This window comes from Coturnix japonica, chromosome 1 (genome assembly GCF_054131305.1).
Source record: "Coturnix japonica strain WE chromosome 1, WE-NBRP24, whole genome shotgun sequence".
In the NCBI taxonomy this organism is placed as follows: domain Eukaryota; kingdom Metazoa; phylum Chordata; class Aves; order Galliformes; family Phasianidae; genus Coturnix; species Coturnix japonica.
Window position 1 is genome coordinate 68,802,929 of NC_140663.1, and position 23,855 is coordinate 68,826,783.

The window sequence follows — 23,855 nt, forward strand, 5'->3', positions numbered from 1 at the left end:
ATCTTGCTGTAGCTTCTTGGCAGAGATGTTTGGGGAAGTCTCTGCTGAGGCTGCTATCTATCAAGGCTGCCACCTACATAAAATCTATCCTGGCCTTGAGCCCAGGCACCCAAGCCCCTAGGCTCTTTTCGAGCAGCTTCTCAACATTTTCCAGCTGAGTCAGCTCTCTGCCTTTTTTCAAGGTTTTGATGCTCCACACTTCAGTACCTCATGCTGTTAAGTCTGTTCCAGTCTGAACCTGCCAAGCCTTCATTGGCAGCTGTTGCCTCGGGCTATATCATCTTACACTGCTTTGTGTCTCTGTTGTTTGGCTCTCCAACAGCAGCTGTGGATGCAATAAGACTGTCCTCAGCCTCCTCTTTGCTGGACTAAACCAGACCAGCTCCATATCCCATCTGTTATTATCCTGGCAACTCTCCGCTAGATCTACACAAGTTTATCAGAAGCCATTCTGAAGCAGGAGGTCCCAAAACTGGACACAAAAATCCAGAGGCAGCCTTACCAGTACCAAGAAGCCAAGCATAGTTTTCCTTATTCATGAGGAAAGCATGATGCCGGCTTCTGTTTAATCTGGCATCCACCGTAACTTCCAGGTTTTCAGAGTAGGCCTTCAACCTCTGGCTGTACCCATGACTGCTTTTAGTTTGTTTATTTTTTCCCTCTCCAATCTAGGTGTTGTCATTTTGACCCTGGAAGGCTTTTCTTCTCTCTTCTTGGAAAGAAGAAAAGACCCTTAAAAGCTGATCTTGCAGTCCTTCTTTAAGTTTTCTTTTGAGCTGATTTGAAGAAGTAATTACACAAAATATTCTGTTAATATATCCCTACAAGCTTAGCTGCTAAATTGTTGTATAAATGTAAGTAATGCTTGTCAGCAACACCATAGAAGCCTTTATATGTTATGGATGATATTTGTGAGGTAGCATTGTAAATGGAGAGGCACGTTCTAAGACAGTTCTGTTTTAACATGGTACAAGTTGTCAGAGCATAGTTAAGCTTGCTAATGTTTGTTGATGAATACTGCCGCCCTGCAATTTGCTTAGATAACAGAAAGAGCTGTCTCTCTGAACCAAGGAGATAAGGAAGTCCTGCTGAGTCTTCATACCAAGGAAATAGGAGGTCCAGCTTGGTATGGGTCATTGAATATGTAACATACTTCTGGGAAAACCTGAATACATAACATAACTCTGAGAAAGCTTCTGAATATGTAACATACCTCTTGGAAAACTTCTGCATATGGAACACCAGGTATGTAAATAAACTGAAGACTGTTTGTGTAAGGTATACATGATAGGAGGATTACCCCATGCATCCAGAGCTACCAGTAAGAATATCTACTTAAATGTGTTACTGGTGTTAAGTCGCATTGCATAGATTTCTTCGGGTCAGAGCCGTTGCCATTAGCTGGCATTATTGAGAGTTTAAACACTTTTATTTTGCAGTGTTTTATAAAAGAAAGAGTGTAAGGCTTAAATCCCTCAGGTTCCAGATGAATTTTTCCCTTATTCCCATCTTTTCCTTTAAAGTACACACAGGCAAGACCAGATACAAATCCCACGCATTAGCAGCTTTCCAATGCTATCAAAATTCTACACAATTGTCTCACAAGCCTTTAAAATGGAGAAAGATATTATTTCAGAATCCTGCTATTGTTTGTTAAAAAGCATCTTCTTAGAAGGAAAATACTTGAAATACTGATCTGCCTTTTTTATTTTCCTGCCTAAAGAAACCATGTAAAGTTTCTTAGTTACATTCTGTGTGTCTGAAACTGAGCTTTCCAGATAAACAAAACCAGTGGACAGGTTGTATTGTTATTACTTAATTAGTAGTATAAAGGCAGGATCAAAGGATCTTCATTGAAAAAGATCAGCTGACAGCTGTATTAGGAATGAAGCTTTTAAGAATGTATTAGGATACGTATCTCTGAAGAAATGTCATATACATGTATATTTAATTCATGCATTCTTCCAGAATGAAATTGGCAACCTACTTAACACTTGTATGAGAAAAATAAATACATTTACATGAGAAAGCAACTTTGGTTTATGAACTTGCATGGAAAAAGAGGAAGAAGAAAAAAAAAAAAGAAGAAAAAGGAGAAATAATAAGAAAAAAAGGAACAGTGAGTCAGAGAGTGAGGGGTGCAGGCCAAACAACCTTAAACCTTTGGTGGAGCTGTTGGAGAGGGTCCTCAGAAGGGCCATGAAGATGATCATTACCTCCCCTGCAAGGACAGGCTGAGGGAGCTGGAGAAAAGAAGGCTGCAAGGAGACCACATTGTAGCCTTCCAGTATTTAAAAGGGAGCTATAAAAAGGAGGGGAATCAACTTTTTGCTTGGGTAGATAGTGATAGGATGAAGGGGAATGGTTTTAAGCTTGAGGAGGGCAGGCTTAGATTGGATGCAAGGGGGAAGTTCTCTAGCAAGCGAGTGGTGAGGTGCTGGCACAGGCTGCCCAGAGAGGCTGTGGATGCCCCATCCCTGAAGGCACTCAATGCCATGTTGGATGGGTCCCTGCTCTAGTGCCTGATTTAATGGTTGACAAGCCTACCTGCAAAGGGAGGTTGGAGTTAAATGATCTTTGAAGTCCTTTCCAACACAAGCCATTCTATGACTCTATGAAAATAAAGTACAAGTTTTAACATTTTCTAATAGCTTTGAATTTTTTTTTCTAACAGTACAAATAAGAAATGAAGATATTATAATTATTCTCTTTTAAATATTCAACACGTTATTAGTGGAGTACAACAATTGGAAAGGGGTAAGGGACATTTTTACTTCTCTTTGGAATAACAGAATAATTGAAAGTTGAAGGAAAAAATACTCAAAAGTGGAATGTTTGTCAATCTGGTGTTCATTCTTCTGACATTAGAAGGCTCAAATATGATAAAATGATAATAAAAGCAAGCAGAAAAGAGCATCACAAGGACTTGTGTAACATTCCAATTTAGGAATATATTTTATTGATATGGCAATTAGTGCTAAGTACTTCTTTTTACTTAGGAATATCGGTGCTTGTTAACACTGTGATCTATGTAGGTCACTCCAAAAGTAATGCTTCCTATTTATTCCCATGGAAACGACAATAAAGAACACAATAATACTATTTGTTAGAGTAAATTCTTAGCCATAAAACACTATTTTTCAACACATTAGCTATGTATTTTTTGAGAGTGACTAACAAGAGTCTATCTGTTACCATGCTCTATGTCTGCTTTATTTTCCACGGAAATAAATAGGAGGCATTATTTCTGGAGAGACCACCATATTTTATACGTAGCCCGAGACAATTCTTCACTCAGTGCAACCCAAGCAAGGAAAAAAAGAGCCAAAATGAAATAAGAATGTAGCCTGCAGCCAGCTGTATAGGCAGGCAGGCTTTGTTGGATGAAATGTCTGGTCACATCCAAGTTACAGCAGAGCATCCCAAAGATGCTTTCAATTACGACAATATCTTTATCTTGATTGATGCCAACTTTAATCTTTGAGAGGCTTTGAAAGACTTTTGACATCTAATTTCCAAAGCTTTATGCATGCATAATAGAACTGTCGCTTAATCCCTTCAGGACAGGAACTCTTCCTTTGTGTATGCATAATAATAATACATTCACATCATTTAAAGCCTGTGTGTTGTGTGTGAGACTGGGACATTCAAAGTAATATGTTTGGTGGTTTTTTTTCAGTTTAACTTGAGAAAAAGGAAATACCTTTAATATTTGTCACATACTACCCAACAAAAGAATATTGTCTTCCAAAGTGGAGTAGTTTACCTATTGCAAACATCTACATCTGCATTCACATTTCTGAACATATGGGCCTTATAGGGCAAATGTTGACCTAAGCTTATCTGCAAGGGTGCAAAAAAGGGACTGTAATACAGCATGCGACGTCAGAGCAGCTTGTTAAGAGAAACTCTGTCAGTTATCAATTACACTCCCGAAACAAAGCATTTGTCAGAGCTAACGTGCAGCCAGACATCCATGAGCAGACAATGAAGCACTAGCTAATTACCTACCAAGTCTTTCCATTTACTTGATTGACTTTGGTAAGCAGATTCAGCATGCAAATTTACCATTCTACAGGGACTTAGCACTTTCATTTAGAGACATTAGTTCTTCCTGACAGGAAATTACTTCTCTCTCATAATGTTTCCACATAAAATAAAACAAAACAAAACAAAACAAGAAAAACATAGTAAGGCGCAGGAAATACTTCTATGCATTTGGCACTTGATACTCATAAAACTTCAGCAGCTAGGACTAGATGTAAGAGTTGGCAAGTGCAGCAAAGTTCTCCACACAGAGCAGCCATGGCATCACTCCTTGGCATGCCTGACCTCTAACTTTAATTGTATCAAGGATTTTCCAGGAGATAAGCTGACAACCACACTATTTGCTGGATGGATTGAAAAGATGTCTGTTACAAGAGACATTTACAACACACTGTTGTTTTTGGCCTTAGGAATCAAATTCAAGTTTCAAGAGGGAAAAGCTTCTTCCTGACTTCATGACCTTAAGTAATCACTCATAACACTATCACAAAATCACAGAATCCCAGAATATCAGGGATCAGAAGGGACCTTGAAAGATCACCTAGTCCAATCCTCCTGCCGGAGCAGGAATACCTGCATCAAGTCACACAGAAATGCGTCCAGGTGGGTTTTGAATGTCTCCAGAGATGGAGACCCCACAATATCTCTGGGCAGCCTGTTCCAGTGCTCTGCCACCCTCACCACAACAATGTTTTTTCTCACATTAATGAGGAACCTCCTGTGTTCCAGCTCCTACACATTGCCCCTTGTCCTGTGACTGGATGTCACTGAGAAGAGCCTGGCTCCATCCTCATGACAATCGCCCTTTACATATTTATAAACATTAATGAGGTCACCCCTCAGTCTCTTCCAAGCTAAAAAGATCCAGCATAACACTGTTATATATAAAATTAAGGATTATTTTCACAATCAGTCTGAATGCATGCCTGTATTCCACTCATAGAAATAAGGGTCAAAAACCAAACAGTCCTCTTGAAAGAAATACGGGATAGAATAACAGTGAAATCAAAAGCAGCATCCTTCTTTCACTTCCAAATCCAGACAAATCTTTACATTGTTTTCTTTTGGGTTTTATTCTATTTATTTATTTATTCATTGGTTAAATGATTAAAATGCCCTATTGATGTCTTACTCAAGTAACAAGCCAGTCATATCTTATTAAGTTCACATTATGAAGGCAGTAAATCCTAATTAAAATAATAATAATAAATGTTGCATTTCATTCTTTTGGTTAATTATAGAATGTTTTGTTTTTACCACTTATGTAAATAGTCCTGCAAATTTTGGTTATAAACCGGAAGGAAGTAACACTTCATGATTTTTGTAGTTTTTAGAAAATGGAATCCAACAACTTCCATTTATGGTAAAAGAGTTATGCACTTAATTCTCCATCCATTGTACTAAGAATTGCGTGCTCTACAAAACACAATGTCAGTTTAAGCGTTACCTTCAAACTGTATAGAAAGGTCTACTTCAAAAATAAAAAGAGTTTACAAGATGCAATGTCAAATAGAAAGCTATAACAGGTCACAGAAGATATTAAATACAAAAAAAAAAAAAATGTAAATAATAATTAATGAATTGCTATCTGTGAATGAACCACTGATACCAAGACTTGCAAACTACTCTCTTCTTGACTTGGCTTGAACATTCAAATCTCATGATTTTTAAACACTTAATAAGAGGGATGTTGTATTTATGAGTTCTCAGAAGCAATAATGACTCTGGCCAAGAAATGCTGTACAAGACACTGAATAACAGCTGAGATTATTTCACAGCTGAAGTCTATAGCTACTCCAGCTAATCACATTTTTACAGTTCATCTTGCTCATCACTAGTACCATTAACTCTGTTGGGAATGAAGGTCTCACGCAGACAACTGAGCTGGCTTAATATTTTAGCATCAAAGTTTCAAGCAACTCCAAACACAAATATGATATTCTCATGAATAGGACAGTCAGAAGCACCAGCCTACCAAAACGGTTGATGTTCCATGTTCAAAAAGAAAGTTGTAATGTTTTAACTTGTTTCCTTCCCTTCTCCCACTCCTCACTCCCACACCCTGTTCACCAGAATACAGGTCATTATGTTTTGATTTGAGAGAAAAGTCAACACTTCAGATGGTTTATTCTAAACATATTTATCCTTAGCTGAAATGAGTCTTAAGTTCTTGTTTTCCCTTCTAAATAAAATTCTGCGTCAGAAAAGTGTCAGAGATGGAGCTCGTCTTACACATGAATTACTTCCTGTCTTTGTAAAATACATTTACCAACTATATTCTAGAGGCCTAGAGAAGTTCAAGCACTAAATGACCAAATATTACAGTTATGTCCTGACCCCATTAGTACCTTCCTTTTACAAACTTGAGTTCCAGTTTTACCCAAGATCATCTGGTCACATATAGTCACCTAGCTTTAAAATTCTTTCTTCTTTAAACAGGAAAGGATTTCCCTAATTCAAAACTTGTCTGCCCTTATCTATTTATTATTTACTGAATATTTTACCTTATACATATTTGAGTACCAGCATATTTTGCAAAGGTGATTAAATACCCTGATCGGATGCCAAGGAAAGAGGGTCTGAGCAGAGATCAGCGGTGTGATCTAGAGAGAAACTTTGCGTTAGTGGTAAAAACATAGAAAACTACATGAATTGTCTTGAATGTAGTTGAATCAATCAGAATGTTTACTCTTCCATTTCTAGAATTGTTCACAAAATTGGCCAAGATTTTAAAACCCTGGTTTCTAATTAAAATACTACTTAGGATTTCCTGCTGAAATCGTTTTTTAAATGAAGTTATTGCATAATTTTCCAATAGAATTAAGTTAGCCATTACATCCTCTGTAAACTGTGCATGACTGACCTCTTCCACAAGTGATTCTTTAAAACTCTCTATTGTTGCCTGCTAGGATTTAACTTTCTTCTTAGGGTGGGCTGAACCCCTCTGTCATTATAAAGAGATTTCACAAGCCTCTGGCATTATTAGATGTTGACAGTAGACAAGAGATCCCAGCAATGAGGTCATGAGGCTCAATACAGCCAAATGCAAAGTCATGCACCTGGGTCATGCCAACCCTCACTATCAGTACAAGCTGGGAGACGGAAGGCTAAACTACATGCTGCTTTCTAACACCACAGTGGAGTTAGCTTTCTTACCAGATTACAGAAAGCAGCCCTTAGCTGCCAGAGTTCAAGGAGCACTTAGCACTCTCAGACATAACGTTTGGATTTTGGGTGATCCTGTATGGAGGCAGGAATTGGACTCAGTGATCCCCGTAGGTCCCTTCCAACTTGGAATTCTATATCTCAACAGATACTTGACCTGTGCAAAGCTCCATGTTATCTCTGCTTCCAAAGCAGCTTCCCAATTACTTTAATCCTTTCAACAAATCCCTGCCATCTGACTGCAAAGCCATCTTCAGACTGGCAGGAAGTGAATTCCTGTGATTTGGCTTTGTTGAGGGCCTGCCCATTTCATCTTAGGAAATAAGAAGTGGTATAAACTCAAAACGTAAAGAATTTCTTCTCGGACTTCAAATTTGCTGAATTGATGGGGGGTTTGTAAGTAGTGAGGTGTTTCTGGATACAATATAGATACAGTTAAAATAAAACAATGAAACAGGGATTCTGTGCTAGTACCTAATAAAACCCAGGAGCCTGTTATCACAAAGGCTGTGTTTCACCTCTCAATCCAATTAAGATAATTACACCTCAGGAAGAGCACAGGAGCAACCTAGAATAAAAGGCACAGAAGACTCAGTTGTTGTTAATGAAGAGAGGAATCGGACAAGTTCAAAAGCTGTTTCTATGAGTTCATACATGTTTCCACTCTTGCAATGCAAAGCTGAGCACTTCTGGCTTCCATTCAGCATAACCCAAGGCAGTTAACTAATGGAAGTAGAGACAGGTATGACAAGAACAGTACAAAAAAGGGGGCAAAAGGGCTGAAGAAAGCTGAAATGATGAAACACCTCTAACTTCAGAAATACATGACCTTATAATGACCTGTGCTGCACTCAGGGGACTATCTAGAAGGATAATTCTAGCTAAAAAAAACCTGCAACATTCTAAAGACAGTATTTTCTCAAGCTTTAATTGTAAGCTTCATCTTGGGAGCAGAACAAAAAGGAATTTTGGAGCATATTCCAACCTGCCCAGTTTAACACATTTCATAATGGGAGGCCCAAAGCTGTTGTTTCCTAAGTCTAAATGCCTTGGCAGCATCAGCAGTGTAAGGCATATATAGCATTGTCTCAACAATTAAAAAATACATTCAAATACATTAAATAAGCTCATATCTGCTGACTTTCAACCCCCTTTTAATTGCTAGGTACTCTCTGGTGAATCTGCTAACAAGCCCTGCAGGCTGTCCCTATTGGCTGCTACTAAAACAAGCACAGCAAGAAAAATGCAGGCTTGCACATAGCTGGAACAAGTTATTTATGTAGGCGTAGCAAAGCTTGACCATTACTGACTGATTCAAAAGACGTTCTTTACAATGTTAGCTCAGCTAGCACTTACTCAGCATATGCATTAAATGACTTGAGATTTCTTTAGCACAACACACGCACCCTAACGCAGTGATGCTTTTATGCTGATGTAAGCGAGGTAGATAGCTAAGAAACCCCGGTGTTCCATTGTCAGGCGTAGTAGAGGGTGCGATTGCCCATGGGGTCGCTGGCAGCCTCAGGGGACCTCAGTTGTGCAGGACAGGACCCTTAGCAGCTGCAGCACCTAATCGAAGGAGCAGAGGAGACTCGAGGCCGCTCCTTCAGGTGACAGTAAGATCCCTCCACACGGTCCGACTTCTTAACCCGGCACAGCTCAGCTTTAGTAGCCAGCACCATCGGCACAGGGGGCGGGGACCTGCTTTAAATCCCGCCCTCCTCCCCGCCCTCTATCGCACCATTGGTTTGATGCGGGGTTGGGGCGGTGCTCGCGGTCGGCGAAGCAGGAAGCGGCGGAGCCGGGCTGGGCCGTAGCAGGCAGGGCGGTGCCCGCGCCGGCTTCAGCCCAGGGCTGCCCCGAATAGGGTAGAGCCCCGGGAACTCGCTGGGGGCAGCCGGGGACCGTCGGGCTGCACGAGTGGAAGGAAGCGGCTCGGCTCGGCTTGGTTCGGTTCTCTTGTCGCTGTCACAGAGCGGTCCCCGGCTCCGCCCGCCGCCGCCACCGGGAGAGCCGTGCGGGCGGCGGGGGCGGCCTGACATGAGATCATCGCCGGCGGCGGCAGCAGCATGGCCTCTGCCGGGAGCGGCGGCCGAGCCGCACCGCGGGACGAGGAGGCCAACGGCGAGCCGGACCGCTCCTTGCAGCTGATGCTGCGGGCGATAGCGGAGGAACGCAGCCGCACCGGCCTCCGCCACGAGATCAGCGGCCTCGGTGAGGGGCGGCGGCGGCCGGGGTGGGAGCGGGCAGCGGGCGGCAGCGGGCAGCGAGCCGGAGGGCTGCGAACGCCGGGGGGCCGCTCCTCGGCTCTCGCTCCTCCGTTGTTTGGCGTTATTGGGCCGGCGGAGGGAAGTACTGGGAGCAGAAATTGCGTGTGGTGTGTTTGGGGTACGCTCGCTTGTCTCGGGTGGACCCAGTCGGTTTTTTCCCTGTGCCCAGCGAGCTGCCCCGCGTTGCCACCGCGGGAGCCCGGGCAGTGTATCGTGGCGACGGTCCCTCCCGGCTCTCCGGTGGGTTTACATGCTAATGTGCGTCGCGTGTGACGTGTGCTCAGGTGTTGGCTAAGCCCCTGTTGCAAAACAGGAGCTGGGAGTTGTGTTCCAGTTGACTTGAGGTGACACTGGTACTACAGCTGCCTTAGGCAAGAGCCTTTGGGCCGGGAAACTCTTGCCAGCCGGAGTAATGAATAGAAATCACTCGTTACGTTCAACTAAGAGATTGTGGGCTGTGATGTGAGCGCTGTTTTTTGCATTGTTGAGAACCGCTGTATGCTTTGTGCTGGAAGGGATGTATGCTTCGGAGTTCCTGCAGGGTCAGGGCTTTAAATTAGGAACACTTAAGTGAAATTGTTGTTACTTCTTCAGTGTGGCCTTTATTAGTGGTTCATCCTTCCACTGCTCGCTTATGACTTCCTCGCCATCTCTGTCTCCAGGTCTTTTATAAAGGCTCAGAGTTTGACTTGGATTTTACTGATTTCTGTGGTTGGGGTTAACGTGGGAAACCCTGTTGGTCCTCCTCCTGTCCCCTGTGTACCAGGTCAGCCTCTAGTGCTCACTGGCGTCTCTGCAGGGTTGGGTGGTGTTTCCATATTTCTACCTTGCATATATTGAAAGCTTCTTCAAATAAAAAGAAACAAGTCTTCCTCATTTCTTTGTGCTTTTTCTAATGGCGTTGTGTCTCTGGGTCAAACTGAAGTATAAAAGTGTTATGGCCAAATAAAAACCTCTTATGGTCAAATTAAGCCTCATGGCAAAGAAAATGTAAATGAAAGGGAGGGTGGGGGGGTTGAAGTACAAACAACAGCAGCAAAAAAGCCAATTGTCTGTGAGATTGCTTTCATGGAAAACTTGTTGCCACTTTAAGTTTGGCCATATCGGGTTTGAGTGAAAATAAAAGCTTGCAGAAATAGAAATACTACCACCACTACTTTCTTTTAGTGAAATTGGCTGGTGATGACATAAGACTGCTTCCTTGCTGCTTGTATTTGAATGTATACCTGTAACATTTCTTGCTACAGCATGGCTTTTGGATGGCTACATGATCCATGAGGCAGTATTACGTCTTTAAACCCCTCTCCTTCCTCCCATCTCCTGGCAGAGATATGTAAGGAAAACTCCAGGGGAATGACTGAGCTCCTTATGCTGAGGTTAATTCTGGCTGTGAAGGGTCTCCTGTGTGTGGCTGTGCCTGTTTGAAACTAGGTCATATGTCAGCATAGGATTAGCTTGGATATTCATTTTTGCATTTAGCTGAACTCCAGCTGCAAGTGCTGCTGTTGGCCAGTCTGTAGCTGCTATACCTGGCCCATCAGCATGTCCTGCCAGCAGAGGAGTGCCGACATACAAATGGGGTTGCTGTCAGGATCAGGTTGTAATATGAACATTTAAATCGTCACATCTGAAACAACCAGCCTTGAAGATGGTAATGATGACCTTGGGCAAGTTCCATGCCTGGCTGCAGGACAAGCATAGCTGCAGCTGGTTTTAAGGTGGCGGTTTGTCTTCTCATAATGGCCAAATCCTTTTCAGTGGTATCAGGAGTCACAGTAGACTCAATCTGTTGTGAGTTTGTCTTGAGTGCTCTCAATATCATCTGTCGAAGGCTTTGATCCTGCTAAACTGTAGGTTTTTCTGGCTGTTAACCCCTTTGTTTTAAATGAAACTCAATGGGTCAGATTTGTGAAGCTTTTTTCCTGCTGTATGTCTTTTTGTTTTGTTGTTTTTAAGTTATCTCATGCTTCCCAGTTTAAGGAGGGGACTGCTGGTTTTTTTGCTGATGTTGGTTTTTCTGTGAGAGGAAGTGCTTTATTTCGAGTATCACATCAGCAGTTAGACAAGTGTTGTCCAAAAAATGTAAATCCCCATCATATGGGATTTTCCTAATTTTCCTCTTTGTGTAACATAGAAAATAATCAAACCCGCTGATGTCACACTACAGAATAATGACTCATACGTGACTCTGTACCAGGCTACTTAATGAGAATGATGATGCTGCTGTGAGATGGCTCAGCTGCGTGTCAGTGTCACCCAGCTGTGCAGAGCATTGCACTCAAATGTAGCTCTGACTTGCAGTTTGGTACTGCATTTCATTGTCAAAGTAGTTCTTACTTAGGGGATTGATAGTGTTGCTTTATGTGCTTTATAAGAAAGTTTTAGATGGTTCTATATAGTGTTAACTGTGTGGCTGTGAGTACTGCACTCTTCGTTTTAGGACCTAGTTGATAAAACAGTGTGAGCTGGGGACTTTTAAACTGTTGCTTTTCTGTTGGGAATCCTTTCCTTTGCTGTACTTGCTCTCCTTAACAGTGTTGTGTATAAAGTTCTGAAGTTAATTTTTGGTCAAAAGTCTGACATGGTAGAGCTTAGGTTAAATCTGAAACTACTGTGTAGTGTTGTCAGATGCTTAACTTCTCTGTCTTTCATCCTTTCAGGGATGAATTGCCCTGTCTTCAGTGCAGCCTAATGTTGTTGGATGGAGTTGTGACTTGCTACCTACTGGACCTTATAATTAGTAATAAAATAAAATAAATAAATAAATAAATAGGTCTGAACTGTCTTGAACCGTAGCTGATTGGTGACAGAGATGTAGCCAGGAGAAAGTCTTGATGCAGCTGGCTTGGGACTAAACCAGCTGTCAAAAATTGCTGTCACTAGGCACTGGTGACAGCAGCTGTAGTGGTTACAGGTGCTGGCTGAGAGGCCAGACCCTGCAGAAGGCCTGATAGTTTTATCACTAATTAAATGTTCCCTTTGGCTTCTTGTTTGGGGAGGAGATGCTCTTTTGTTCCTCTGACTCTTGATAAGAGGAGGGCAGGGGGATGCATGCTTGGCAGAGGGTCAGCAAAAAGAGGAACATTTTTCCTCACAGTTTGAGAGCTATGTGAACGTGTTTGTGCAGTAGTGATCTTCAGAGCCTGTCGTGTGAATAAAGGCAAAGGGATGATTCATGCGCCAAATGATCGTGATGAATAAATAAATCTCAGAAATAAGTAGGTCTCAAACCTTCTTGAGAGAAGGGAAGATGAGGTGGCATATACTAAGTGTTTATGGACATTGTGAAATTATGATGGGAACATGAAGACTTGAGTGGGAAAATGTGGGCAAAAGAGTTAAGGACAGCAAAACAAATGTTTGGAAAGCAAACTGGGTAAAAATAAGAATTGAGGAGAATTACAAATAATTAGGATTTGAAAGTATTAAATTCAGACCTGCATAGAGTGGTAATAATGTTAATTAAATTATATTATTCACAAAGAATACATTTGCTTCTGAAACTCTGATGAAAATATAACCACTGAGTAGGTGGAAGGATCTGCTGAGGGTTTTGCTAAGCTAGTTTGACAGGAGTAACTTGGATGTAGAAAGAAAATATATTCTTTGTTCATGTTTGTTTGTGGAGTTGGCTCTGTGATTAGTCCAGTCAAAGGTGAGGGACTAGAAAAGCTGGAAAGCTTTTTCTCTTGAGCTGTGAGTAACAAGGACTGTAAATCACTTCTGCTCTTCTGAGAGCTTGAGGAGCATATACAAACAGTCACATTCACTGCCTATTTAGTAATGTCCAACCTGAATCTCCCCCGCTGCAACTTGAAGCCATTCCTTCCAGTCCTATTGCTAGTTACCTGGAAGAAGAGGCTGATCGTATCTCGCCACATCCTGAAGCTGCCGGCTTCTCCAGAAGAATACTGTGGAAGAGTGTTGAAGGCTTTGTTGAAGTTTAGGTTGACTGTATCAACAGCCTTTCCCTTATCCACCAGGTGGGTCAATTGATTGCAGAAGGAGATCAGGTTGGTCAAGCAGGACCTGCCTTTCATGAGCTCATGTTAGCTAGGCCAGATGCCCATGTCCTGCACGTGCTATGTGTGATCTCCTTCAGCGTGATCTGCTCTATAATCTTCCCTGGCACTGAGGTCAGGTTGACAGGCCTGTAGTTACCAGATCCTCCTTCTGACCCTTCTTGTAGATGGGAGTCATGTTGGCAAGCCTTCAATCCTCTGGGATCTCTCCAAGTGGCCAAGCTGAGTTTGAGGTGGGCTTTTGTCTTTCTAATTTTCTCCGTGCACATCCTAAGAACTTCTTTGTACTCTCCCCATGTTGCCTGTCCCTTCTTCCATAGAAGATAGATTCTCTTTTTCTCATGGAGCCTCAGGAAGAGCTCCTGTTCATCCATGCTGGTCTTTTTCCCAATTAGCTCATCTTGTGGCACAAGGGGATAGCCCGTTCTGCACCTTCAGTGCTTCCTTCTTGAGGATCAACCAGCCTTTCTGGGCCTCTTTACTGTTCAGGACTGAATCCTGAGTGATCTCTCCCTGCCAGTGTTGTGAACAACCCAAAGTCTGTCCTCTGGAAGTCCAAGGTAGCAGTTCTGCTGACTTTCCTCCAGACTTCACCAAGAATTGAGAGCTCTACTGTTCTGTGGTTGCTCTGTCTAAGACAGATCCTGACCTTCATATCTCCTGCCAGTCCTTCTCTGTGAACAGCAGGTCTTACCAGCTGTGTCAGGGACTGATCTTCCAAACACTCTAGAAACCTCCCAGACTGCTTCTTCTCTGTTGTTTTGTTTTTCCAGCATGTATTAGGGAAGTTGAAGTCTCCCATGAGAACAAGGGCTGGTGGTTACACAACTTCGACAAGCTGTTTGTAGAAAACCTGTCTCTTCATCTTGATTAGAGGGTCTATAATAGACCTCTGCCATGATGTCTGCTTTTTTGCCCCCCCTCCTTCCCCCCCCCCCGATGATTACCCATAAAGATTCAACCTTATTATTTGCAGCCCCTAGCTCAACAATATCAAAACACTGTCTAGCATTAGAGAGCCATGCCACCATCCCTCCTTCCTTGCCTGTCCTTTGTGAAGAGTGTATACCCATCCATTTCAATGGATACAGTCTTCTTTAATTAGTTTAATATACCTGTGTTTCTAAATTGATTTTCATTCAACACATTAAGATTTTTTTTTTTGAGTCTGAAGTCATCTTTTATAGTACCTCAATATTTGTACAAATTCCTTTGTCCTATTTATAAAACATTTTGCAGCTAATACATGTGAAATGTTCAAGAAAAGATGAATATTCAAATCCCGAAAAAGGGTGCTTATGTAAGTAATTTATAAATAGTACAATTAAAATAAAATGTTCATAGAGCAGCTTCCTAATGAGTAAAAATAAGACAGTGTTCCAGCCAGGAAGAGTATGTATTTCCTTCTAGGAAAGGTTCTAGAAAGTAAAATGCAAAGCAAGATTAAAATAGATTATTTGAATTTGAGCTAAAGTGGAGATTACACTCTGTTGCTATTGCAGAGCAATAAGCTGTGATTTTTGCTGTGGTGTGTTTCTGTGCAGTGCTGGTAGAGTCCATGGAGGGACAAATGAGACTTTAGCATTGGAAGTGGGAGACCTTGTGATGTCCAGGCTTGTGTGGCTTGTGTGGAGATATGGGCAGAGGCAAATAATGTTTAATATTGAAGGCTGGAGAAAAAATGTCTGGTTCCAGAACAAACACAGAGATCTTGTGCCCCATGATTCAGTCCTGCCACGCAATCAAGCCATGCATGTTTAGGAGTAACAGCTTAGGATCAAAGCCATAACATGTGCTTCCTCATCTACTTTTTAATATGCCACCTTAGGACAATCATATAAAATAGCTCCTGGACTGCCTGAGTGCTAATTACTTCTATTTGTTGTTACCAACTACTGTGCTGTAGAAAATGGCAGTCTGGGGTACAACCCAGGGCTGTGGTCCTCCAGGGTAAATACCTTTTTTACAGGTTATTGTTAATATTATTATTATTTTTTTACTGTCATTCATTAAAAATACCATTTTGGTTGTTTTTCTAGAACCCTGCTCATACTGTTGTAGCTAACGGCCTTTCAGGCTTTCCATTACACATCAGTGTTTTTAGGGGATTTGTAGTTTGGCTATGGAAGTGAGCTTCTGGCAGGAGCTTGACAGGCATCATCCCACATCAATAATATAATGAGATCTTTTTATTACAGCTTTTATGTATTTTTGAGCAGTTGGGTTATTTTTATTTTTTCCTCTTTAATGGAGATGGTTAATGGGATTTCTGTGTCCTACAGAAGTATATCCATCTTTGAAGGGACAGGCTGGAGAGGCTGGAATATGGAGGCAGATGTTTTAAAAACAAACAACAAAATGAAATGACAGCAGTACTCAAACTACCCTCTAGATCACTGTTGCCCCAATGGAATAACTGGTTTAATTTTCATGCTGCTGTTTGTTGGTAGCAGTTGTTTTTTTTGTTGTTGTTGTTTTTACCTTTAACTCACTGATGGAATCCCTTCAATTTGGACCGTCAGTCTGTAAGACTGATGGTGGGAAGTTTTAAAGTATCCATCTTTTATTGATGTAGTTCTTGCTGATAATTGTTTAGTTTTGTTCCTGCAGTATATGTATTAATCCTCAAAGGGATTATTGGTTACAATTACCTTTTGAAGTCTGCATTCTGTTTTGTTCTTTTAAGATGGATAGGAGGTCTTGGATTAAAATACAATCTATCATTACTCTTCAGGATGGATCAAAGTGTATCTATTTGGATTCTTTGCCTAGAAAAGAAAACTGAATTTCTTGGTGGATGAAGTATGTGGTTCTCCCCACTTATATTCTGTGTTTGGAATGAATTCATCAATAGAAAAACTCAGAGGATGCAAAGTTGCCAGCAATTGAAGTAGACTTTATTACCTTAATCTGCATTTCTGGAAAAGCAACCCCCCTGCAATTAACTAGTTAATGCATGTTACATCTAGTTATTCCTGTAAAGCTAAACAACGTGAAGAAGGAGGGTTACACTTTGTTTGCAGGAATGAATTAATTACTTAATTACTATACTTATTAATTACTTTCCTTCATGCAGTCAGGATTCAAAAAGGCCAGATAAATCATTATACTGCCTCTTTATAGGAGTCCTGGTCCTGTCTGAGCATGCTTCAACAACTGTTATGTTGGAAGAACTTGGTAAGATGCAGCAGCTGTTCTGAGTAAGTTTTTCCCCCCAAATCTTTACCATTAAAGGTGTGAATACTACATATAAGGAATGTTAGGGTTTTCTGCCATCCTGTTATGGAAACAAAGTTTTAAAATGGAAGCTCTTGTCATATGGTTTTGCCTGTTCTCTCTATGTGCTGATGTTAAACAGAATTTGAACCCTGTAAGTAACAGTAGTTTTATCATCTTCTTCAAACGTGAAGATGGAATGAAAGCAGTAGAACTGTAATACTGTTAGGTTTTCCTTAAACATTTCATTAGGGTTTTTGAAAACAAATATTTTAAGTGAATGCCTTGATTTGTGGGAAGAGATTGTGTTCTGCCATTAAAAGAAATTCATTTTGGAGATGTGTATTTTATTTCACTTCAGAGTTGTCCCTCATGTTAGGAACAATTTCAAAGCATGACAGGGAGTCTCCTTGTAAAACCTTTTTCCCTTCCCCTTTTCCTGCAATGTGGGACTGTAGATTCCTTCGTAGCCTGTCACAGAACTAGGCCAAACCAGGTTGAACCATGACAGATAGGTCTGAAGCTGCCTCATCTGTTGTACTGTCTGGTGCCCTACATGGGAGATTGCATCACTGGACTGGAGTCTATCCCCTATAGCCATAATGTGCTCAATCAGACTGACTGAGACTGTCCCTGACATTGATGTTGATGTGTGGGTGATGAAAATCTTTACAGCTCAATCAAGACCTAGCTTTTTGTCAGCTACCATGTAGAGGATGGAGGCAAGAAATCAATAATTGCCAGAGGCTTCCTCCATGCCTGGATTCTTAATTTCGGGAGATTTGCATTAAGCTAATGCTTCCACAAACAGTTGTGCCTACAGTGTGTTGAACTGCCTGGAAGATGGGCTGTGCTCTGCCTTTGGGAGCTGAGTAGTACTCCTCTTGGTCACATGGATTTGGAAGAGGAGGTATTTCCAGTTATCTCTGTTTGGAAGTAACGAATGTGGAAGACGTTGTTTTCCCAATTACCTCTATTTGACAGTAACGTAGATAGTTTTAGTTCTCATCTCTACATGTCTAACTTTCAAGAAAATGAAAGAAAAAGTGTGTTGGGGCTTCTTGGGCCTGTCTCCCAGGTCTCGCCTAGAATTTGGGAGACGGATTAATACAGTGGCGAAGCCAGAGCTGTGTGTGCACTGTGAAGAGTTCTAGTTGCCTGTAGATGTTGATACATCATCATGGTGAGGAAAATGTTTTGAAATGTACTTATGGTTTATTCTTCTAAGGTACTTGAAAGGTTTCACTAGAAACTTGCTCCTCTCCTTGCGTCCCTGTTCAGAGACTAAATGCAGGAATTGCTGAGTGTCTAGCAATGTTATATTTTCAATAAAGAGTATGTTTGCTTACCACCTTAAAGAACCTTGGGAGTTTTAAGTCATGGTAAATCTCAGTGCTCCGTAGAATGCAGGACGGTCGAAGTGATTTAAGTAATCAGTCTTAAGGAGATGAGTTTAATACTTCCTAAGCGTCACTCCTGCTTGACTATTGCCTGAATACATATTTTCCAAAACAAAGCAACAGGCTTATCGTGGTATGTCCTGGAGATAAAGCTCTGCAAACCCAGCAAAGTTCCTAAATAATCATAATCCAGCTTTATGCATTCCATAGGAAGGCTTAATTAATATTTTTTTGCTTAGTATGAATGAGAAGATTAATTCTGTCTATATAATAATGTAAATGGATGACCTGTGTTTTTTCATAATAAGGGTGACTAAATTCTCTATAGTCAAAGCATCATGTGAACTGTTAGTAGGCCATGTTTTTTGTGACTAAAGGGGAACTAATTTTTTCCTCTTTGTTATTTTTGGCCTGATTTGCCAAATATTCATATTAGAATGTGTTTCATAGGCAGTGTTTTCTGTTGTTGTTGTTGTTTTTGTTTTTTTTTTCTTCCTTTTAATTTAAAATTGTAATAGATGTTGTCACAGGTTAACCGAAAAATCTACCTGTGCCCGTGACAGGGGGGCAAGTCCAGCACCAAAGTGAGACATGCATGATATGCAGGAGGAGTTTCTTGAATGTTCTAGGATCAGAATAACAATTGTAATGTTTTTACTAACGTTCAACAGCTATAATATTGATTATATATGTGTTACATATATGTATGATATTATATAGATATTTAATTCAAAACATTGAATATGACAATCATAGGATGAATGCGGAAGAGTGATGCTTTTAGTAGTTGTTCCATGTTCGGCTGTTTGTGGCTGCTCCAATAAATATATGTGTTCTGCTGGAATAGATGGTTTTAAGCCTAAAATAAAAGACAGGCAGAATTTACCATCCAAAGTAAATTTTAAAGTTTTGGTGTTCTGCATAATAAAATAAGATTTCTAGGTATCTCCAATATAAAGAAAGGTTTGGACTTGCTAGGCCTTCCTTCTGGAGGCTCATTCCTGTTTTGCTCAAAGACCTTGTGATTTGGGCTTGTGGGTGGTACTGGAAATGTAGACAGTGCCCTCTTAGCAGATTCATATACACTTCTTTAAGCTGTGCTCCCCTCTGAAGGGCAGCCTGCCCTACATAGTAGGATGGACAGGAGTAGCATCTTCAATCAGCAATATTTTACTATTGGAAATGTTTTTCAGGCATTGCTGTGGAATAGAGGATGGTCATTTGTTTGATACCTGCTCAAGGCTTTGAGTCCTAAAGCATCATGAGATTTCCTCTTTGCTTTTACCAGATACTTCCGACACTATGTAAGGAGGTGGAGGAGTGAGTCATTCTGTAAACTAAAGCCCAGTTGAAATCTAACTTGGAAGATACGCCCAGAGAAAGAATATGCCAACAATTAATGCAGAACTTCAGAGATCTGTATTCAGTGTCTGTGTTTCTATAGATTTATTGTAATTCTGAGCAAGTTGGTGATGCTCCTTGTGCTTGTGCTTTTCATGTTATTGGGTAATAACAAGGCATTTCCTCAGAAGAACTCTCCTATGATTAACAACTTTTCTTTCCCTTTCTGCCTTTTAGCTAATAACAACTGTTTTTCAGAAGTGCAAGTCCCTTCCTTCTCTAAACTGGTCTTCTTTAAGTGTACGTCAAACAGGTGGGTGGGTTGTTTGTTTGTTTTTAATTCTTGACCACAAGGTGGATAGAAGTGGTCATCAGCTTCTGGAAGCAAATAGGCTTGTGGTTGGGAATGGAAGTGAGAATTGCAGCTTCCAGTGTGAAGCTGCTAAACACTCACTCAGCTGCTACCAGTACGTGATCAGGGTAGGAAATCTGTTTCTCTGCAAATTGCTGTTGCAGCAATTGCTCTTTACTTCTTCCTTGCTGGTGTGACGTTAGCTAGAAGCATGAAGCAGGGAGAAGATGTGAGAGGATGTATGTACATGCAGACTGTAAGTAGTTTTGAAAGGCTAGTGTTCTGCTGAAAACTGATTTCCTGGTCTTATCACATCATCAACAATAGTCTGTTAGTGCTTTGACTGTAATGTTTATTAATTATGAAAATAGAGATGTTAGATGCCATAAACTTGCAGGACTGGCAGCGTTCAGCTGGCTGGCATGGTTGAGTTGGCAGAGAACAAGAATGCTGTGTATATACAACATAGAATTTGTTTGTCCTGCTGTAGACAGGCTTCTGCCAACATGCTTTGCAAGTCTTCAAACGATGCCCCCGGAGTGGGAGTCTCGGGAAGTTTAGGTCTGTTGTTGGCATATACTGGAAGCAGCAGTAGGACACGTGTAGCCACTTGTCCCTCTTCCGCTGGGATGGAAGTGATTGCATCCAGTGGAGTTGAGCTTCTGCTCAAGGAAGAGAGCTACACCTACAGAAGTTTTCCACATCTGTGTCAGTTAAGACATGGAAGTGCTTTCTCCATTAGTTTCTTATGTGAATAGGTGAAGTGGTTGAATCGTCTGATGTTATCCTAATGAATAAATGAGAACAAGCTGTGGAACAAATGCTTCAATCCCTGCTGGAGTTGATGGAAACTTGTATCCTGGAGTGAGTGAGGTTTGTATGAAGCTTCTGAAGAAGGTTCAGGTTACTTTCAGTGATTTCAGCACATCTGATAGTTAGTTGCCTGTTGGAGCAAGTCAGATAAATCTTTGCTGTATGTTGGAGACGGAACTATTACATGATGCATATGATGACTATTAGATGAAAAAACGTTTATTACTTCTGTGCATTGAAGTTTACTAGCAGATAACTGTATCCTACCAATTGTGTTAACATCTGCTACGATTATGTATTTAAAGTAAGCTAGCAGATCTCTGTAACGGGCTGTCTTCATTTGATAATTAATAATGATGTTATGTCTTTCTAAATTTAACTTCTAAGACTGCAGTGTTTCAGTATTTCTCAAATAACTTCCAGTTCAGTTTGAATTCCACACTTTCAAAGGGAATTCTGTAAATGCTGTTGAGTAGTTTATATTTTGAAACTCAATGACCTTTGATTTCACATTAACTAAAATGCTTTCTGCAGTGGGTGCAATGGTAGAATGGAGGTGACCACTAGAAAAGGATGTGAGCTTCAAGAATACCATTTGCAGGTGGTTTTTTGTTTTTTTGAAAGAGGAGATTGTGTTCTTGGTTACCACATGTGCAGCAGTATTCTGCAGTTAGAGAAAATGGAGAATATGCAAATGGAAATAGAAAACAGAGAAATGTGGGTAAGAGAAAGATTGCCCCCCTCCTGAATAATCTATAAAGCATCCCAAGGAAAATAAAGGAGAGAGCTACAGTGCCTGGGATCCAAACTCTTAAGATTTCTTAATGCTTTTGTGTGGGTAACAGATGTTTTCTTTTGTTATTATCGTTACTTTCTTGAAATGAAGTAACAAAGAAGCATGGTGTGGTTTTTTTTTGTTTTTTTGGTTTTTTTTGGTGGCATTTTCTTTTTTTCTTTTTTCTGCTTTCTGTTGTAAAATCTCTTTGTGAGAGTTGTTCTGATGTTCTACTGTCCTCCTCATAGGAATGTGACCTATAAATGGTGGTTAAGTCTGTGAAGAAATTTCTTTTTTGTTGCGTATTATTCCCCTTCTGTGTTTGCTTTAGGTGCATCTGTAATGTATACTCAAGTTAGTTCCTGTGAATTGCTTTTCTTTTGGGTAAAATTCAATAAAACAGAAAATAGCCAAAAGGAACGGTCTGAATCCAGAGGCAGTCAGTTGTGTATGGCCTGAAGAGCAGCAGTGCAACTGAGAAATGTGTTGATACATTGCTCTTGAGCTCTGTGGATGGAACTGTTTAAATTATTGATAGTTGTCTTTTATGAATTCAGTATAGTTCAACATTTATTGTTTTAATTTTCTTGCCTCTTGCTTTGGACTTTTTCCCCTCTGTGTTATGTCTTAATAATGAGAGTTAGTCCAACAAAGAGTTGAACTGAATTTCTGTGCTACGAAGTTGTGTGGCTTCATACTCTAGTTGTACTTGACGTTTTGCTTGTGAGGGCTACAATACACTCTTGCTGAAGCTTGTTAATGTATTTTCTTGTACAAGAGCACATTTGAAATCTTAATTACTGTTCATGACTCTGTTTGAGGGTCAACTTGGTAACTTTTGTCACATTTTGCCAGTGCACACAAAGTAGTTCTAGACAGCTGATGATTATCTTGCTTACAACTGGTGTCAAAATAGATCTCCAGTATCTTGTCTGTTTCCATTGACGCTCCTAGGTTTATCTTTGCTTGTACTATTTTGGGTTTGTCATCTAGGAAAATTAGAACTTAGTAAGAATAAGGAATAACTTAAAACACTTATATACATAGTAAAACTTTGATTCATGTGAAGGGCGATATACTGCATTTAGTTTCTCTGCTAAAGTGCTTATGAGCTTCATTTTAATCATTGACTTTGTTTTTTGTCAAACACCTTTTGTTTAAAAAGCTGCATTTTGAGTAATGTTATGCAAGCAACATTGTAAGTGAGTAAATATCCCATTTCACGCATTTCATATAAATCAGGGCCATTTGGGAACACTTAACTTAGATCCTGAGTGTGTAAATGAGCTTCTCTGAAATGTTCAGGTGCTATAGCTTTTGCAGTCTTATTCTCTTCCCCACAGTTTTGTCTCCTTTTGGCTGGAGGCTTCTCATGATTTAGGTGTGCCCTCCCTCAACCCCTCTCATTTTGCTACTTGTACTAAATTAAATATCGCTAAAAGGCTGTTTGGCTCTTAAGTGATTAAACCTTTCTTTTTGCTTTGTCCTGTGTAAATTTTCTAAGGCAGAACCTTTCTCATTGCTTCTGTCTTCCTTTCAGCCTTTGCCAGGTAAGTTAGAGCTATCCTGAAGTACTGCATTATTTGGTTATTGAACACCTGCTGAGACCTTTTTTTTCCCCCAGACTGAATACTGTGGGATTTGTCCTTGTCTGAGGATTTTCTTTGCCTTTTCCCTTCCCCTTCCAAAAATCTTTTGAGTCCAGTAGTTGTATTGGAGCTAAATTAAGTCTTTCAGTACAGTAGGGAAGACTTACAGTAATGGCTGCTATATTCTTGTGCCATTATTAATGTGTTAAGGAGAGTTCATGGTGGTATGGTGATAAATCCAAAAGCTGTAATTTGGTATTTTTCTGTCAAAGTTCATGGAAAGGAAGCAGTTTGTTACAGATTTAAACTGTAGGAGCTGTCAGGAAAAGGTAGGTGAAGAAATTGTAGGCATTAAATATGGTAGTAGGATAGCAAGATCAACTACTAAAACAGAAATATTTGAAAATAAAGAGTAACCTTCAAGACAGTACATGAAATATGATGTTTATGTGGGATTTACTTCTAGTAATAACCAAAAGGAAGAATTAGAACAAACTCTAGAGAGAATAAACTCTGGAGATGAGGATAATGCCTAGTTGTGCCAGAACCATGTTCAAACACTTTCAGACGAAACAAATGGTACAAATCTATCACTGTTCTTTCTGTTGTTTGCTGCAAGTGCCTCTTTTGATACTATAAATGCATCAGAAATAATTAAGCAAGCTAAATGTCCACTGGCTGCTGATGTGGTAGAGACAGACAGAAGCAGTTGCAATGAGAACTGGTGCCCAGACTGAGGCACTGATTCTGTCATTGCTTTTACTGCTTTCCAGTATGTGATTAGGAGGTGGAGAGGATGCAAAATGGATTACAGAAATACTATGATTGCATCTATTTGCATCTCTGTGTTAGATTAGCACTGGCC

The 23,855-nt window shown here is 40.5% G+C and overlaps 1 protein-coding gene and 1 long non-coding RNA gene across 10 annotated transcripts in view; one reads left to right on the forward strand and one right to left on the reverse strand.

Annotated features, from left to right (window-relative positions):
- Positions 1 to 3,451: 3,451 nt before the first annotated feature.
- Positions 3,452 to 9,016, reverse strand: LOC146762505 (uncharacterized). 2 transcript variants are annotated; one of them, XR_014944931.1, is made up of 3 exons: positions 8,619 to 9,016; positions 7,687 to 7,780; positions 3,452 to 6,650 (listed from the first exon to the last, which is right to left on the reverse strand). It is a non-coding gene; the product is annotated as an uncharacterized LOC146762505 (long non-coding RNA). The 2 variants fall into 2 exon arrangements; XR_014944930.1 differs by having other exon boundaries at positions 3,452 to 7,780.
- Positions 9,017 to 9,025: 9 nt separating this feature from the next.
- Positions 9,026 to 23,855, forward strand: part of KIAA0930 (KIAA0930 ortholog) — a 58,927-nt gene continuing 44,097 nt past the window's right edge. For 5 of the 8 annotated variants that reach the window (XM_085543832.1, XM_015870402.3, XM_085543819.1 and 2 more), the window contains exon 1: positions 9,026 to 9,426. In XM_085543832.1, the coding sequence (XP_085399958.1) occupies positions 9,282 to 9,426 (145 nt within the window). In that variant the 5' untranslated portion in view covers positions 9,026 to 9,281. Of the gene's footprint in view, positions 9,427 to 16,627; positions 16,682 to 23,855 lie in introns of all 8 variants that reach the window. The other 3 variants (XM_085543768.1, XM_085543808.1, XM_085543777.1) reach the window with 1 other exon arrangement.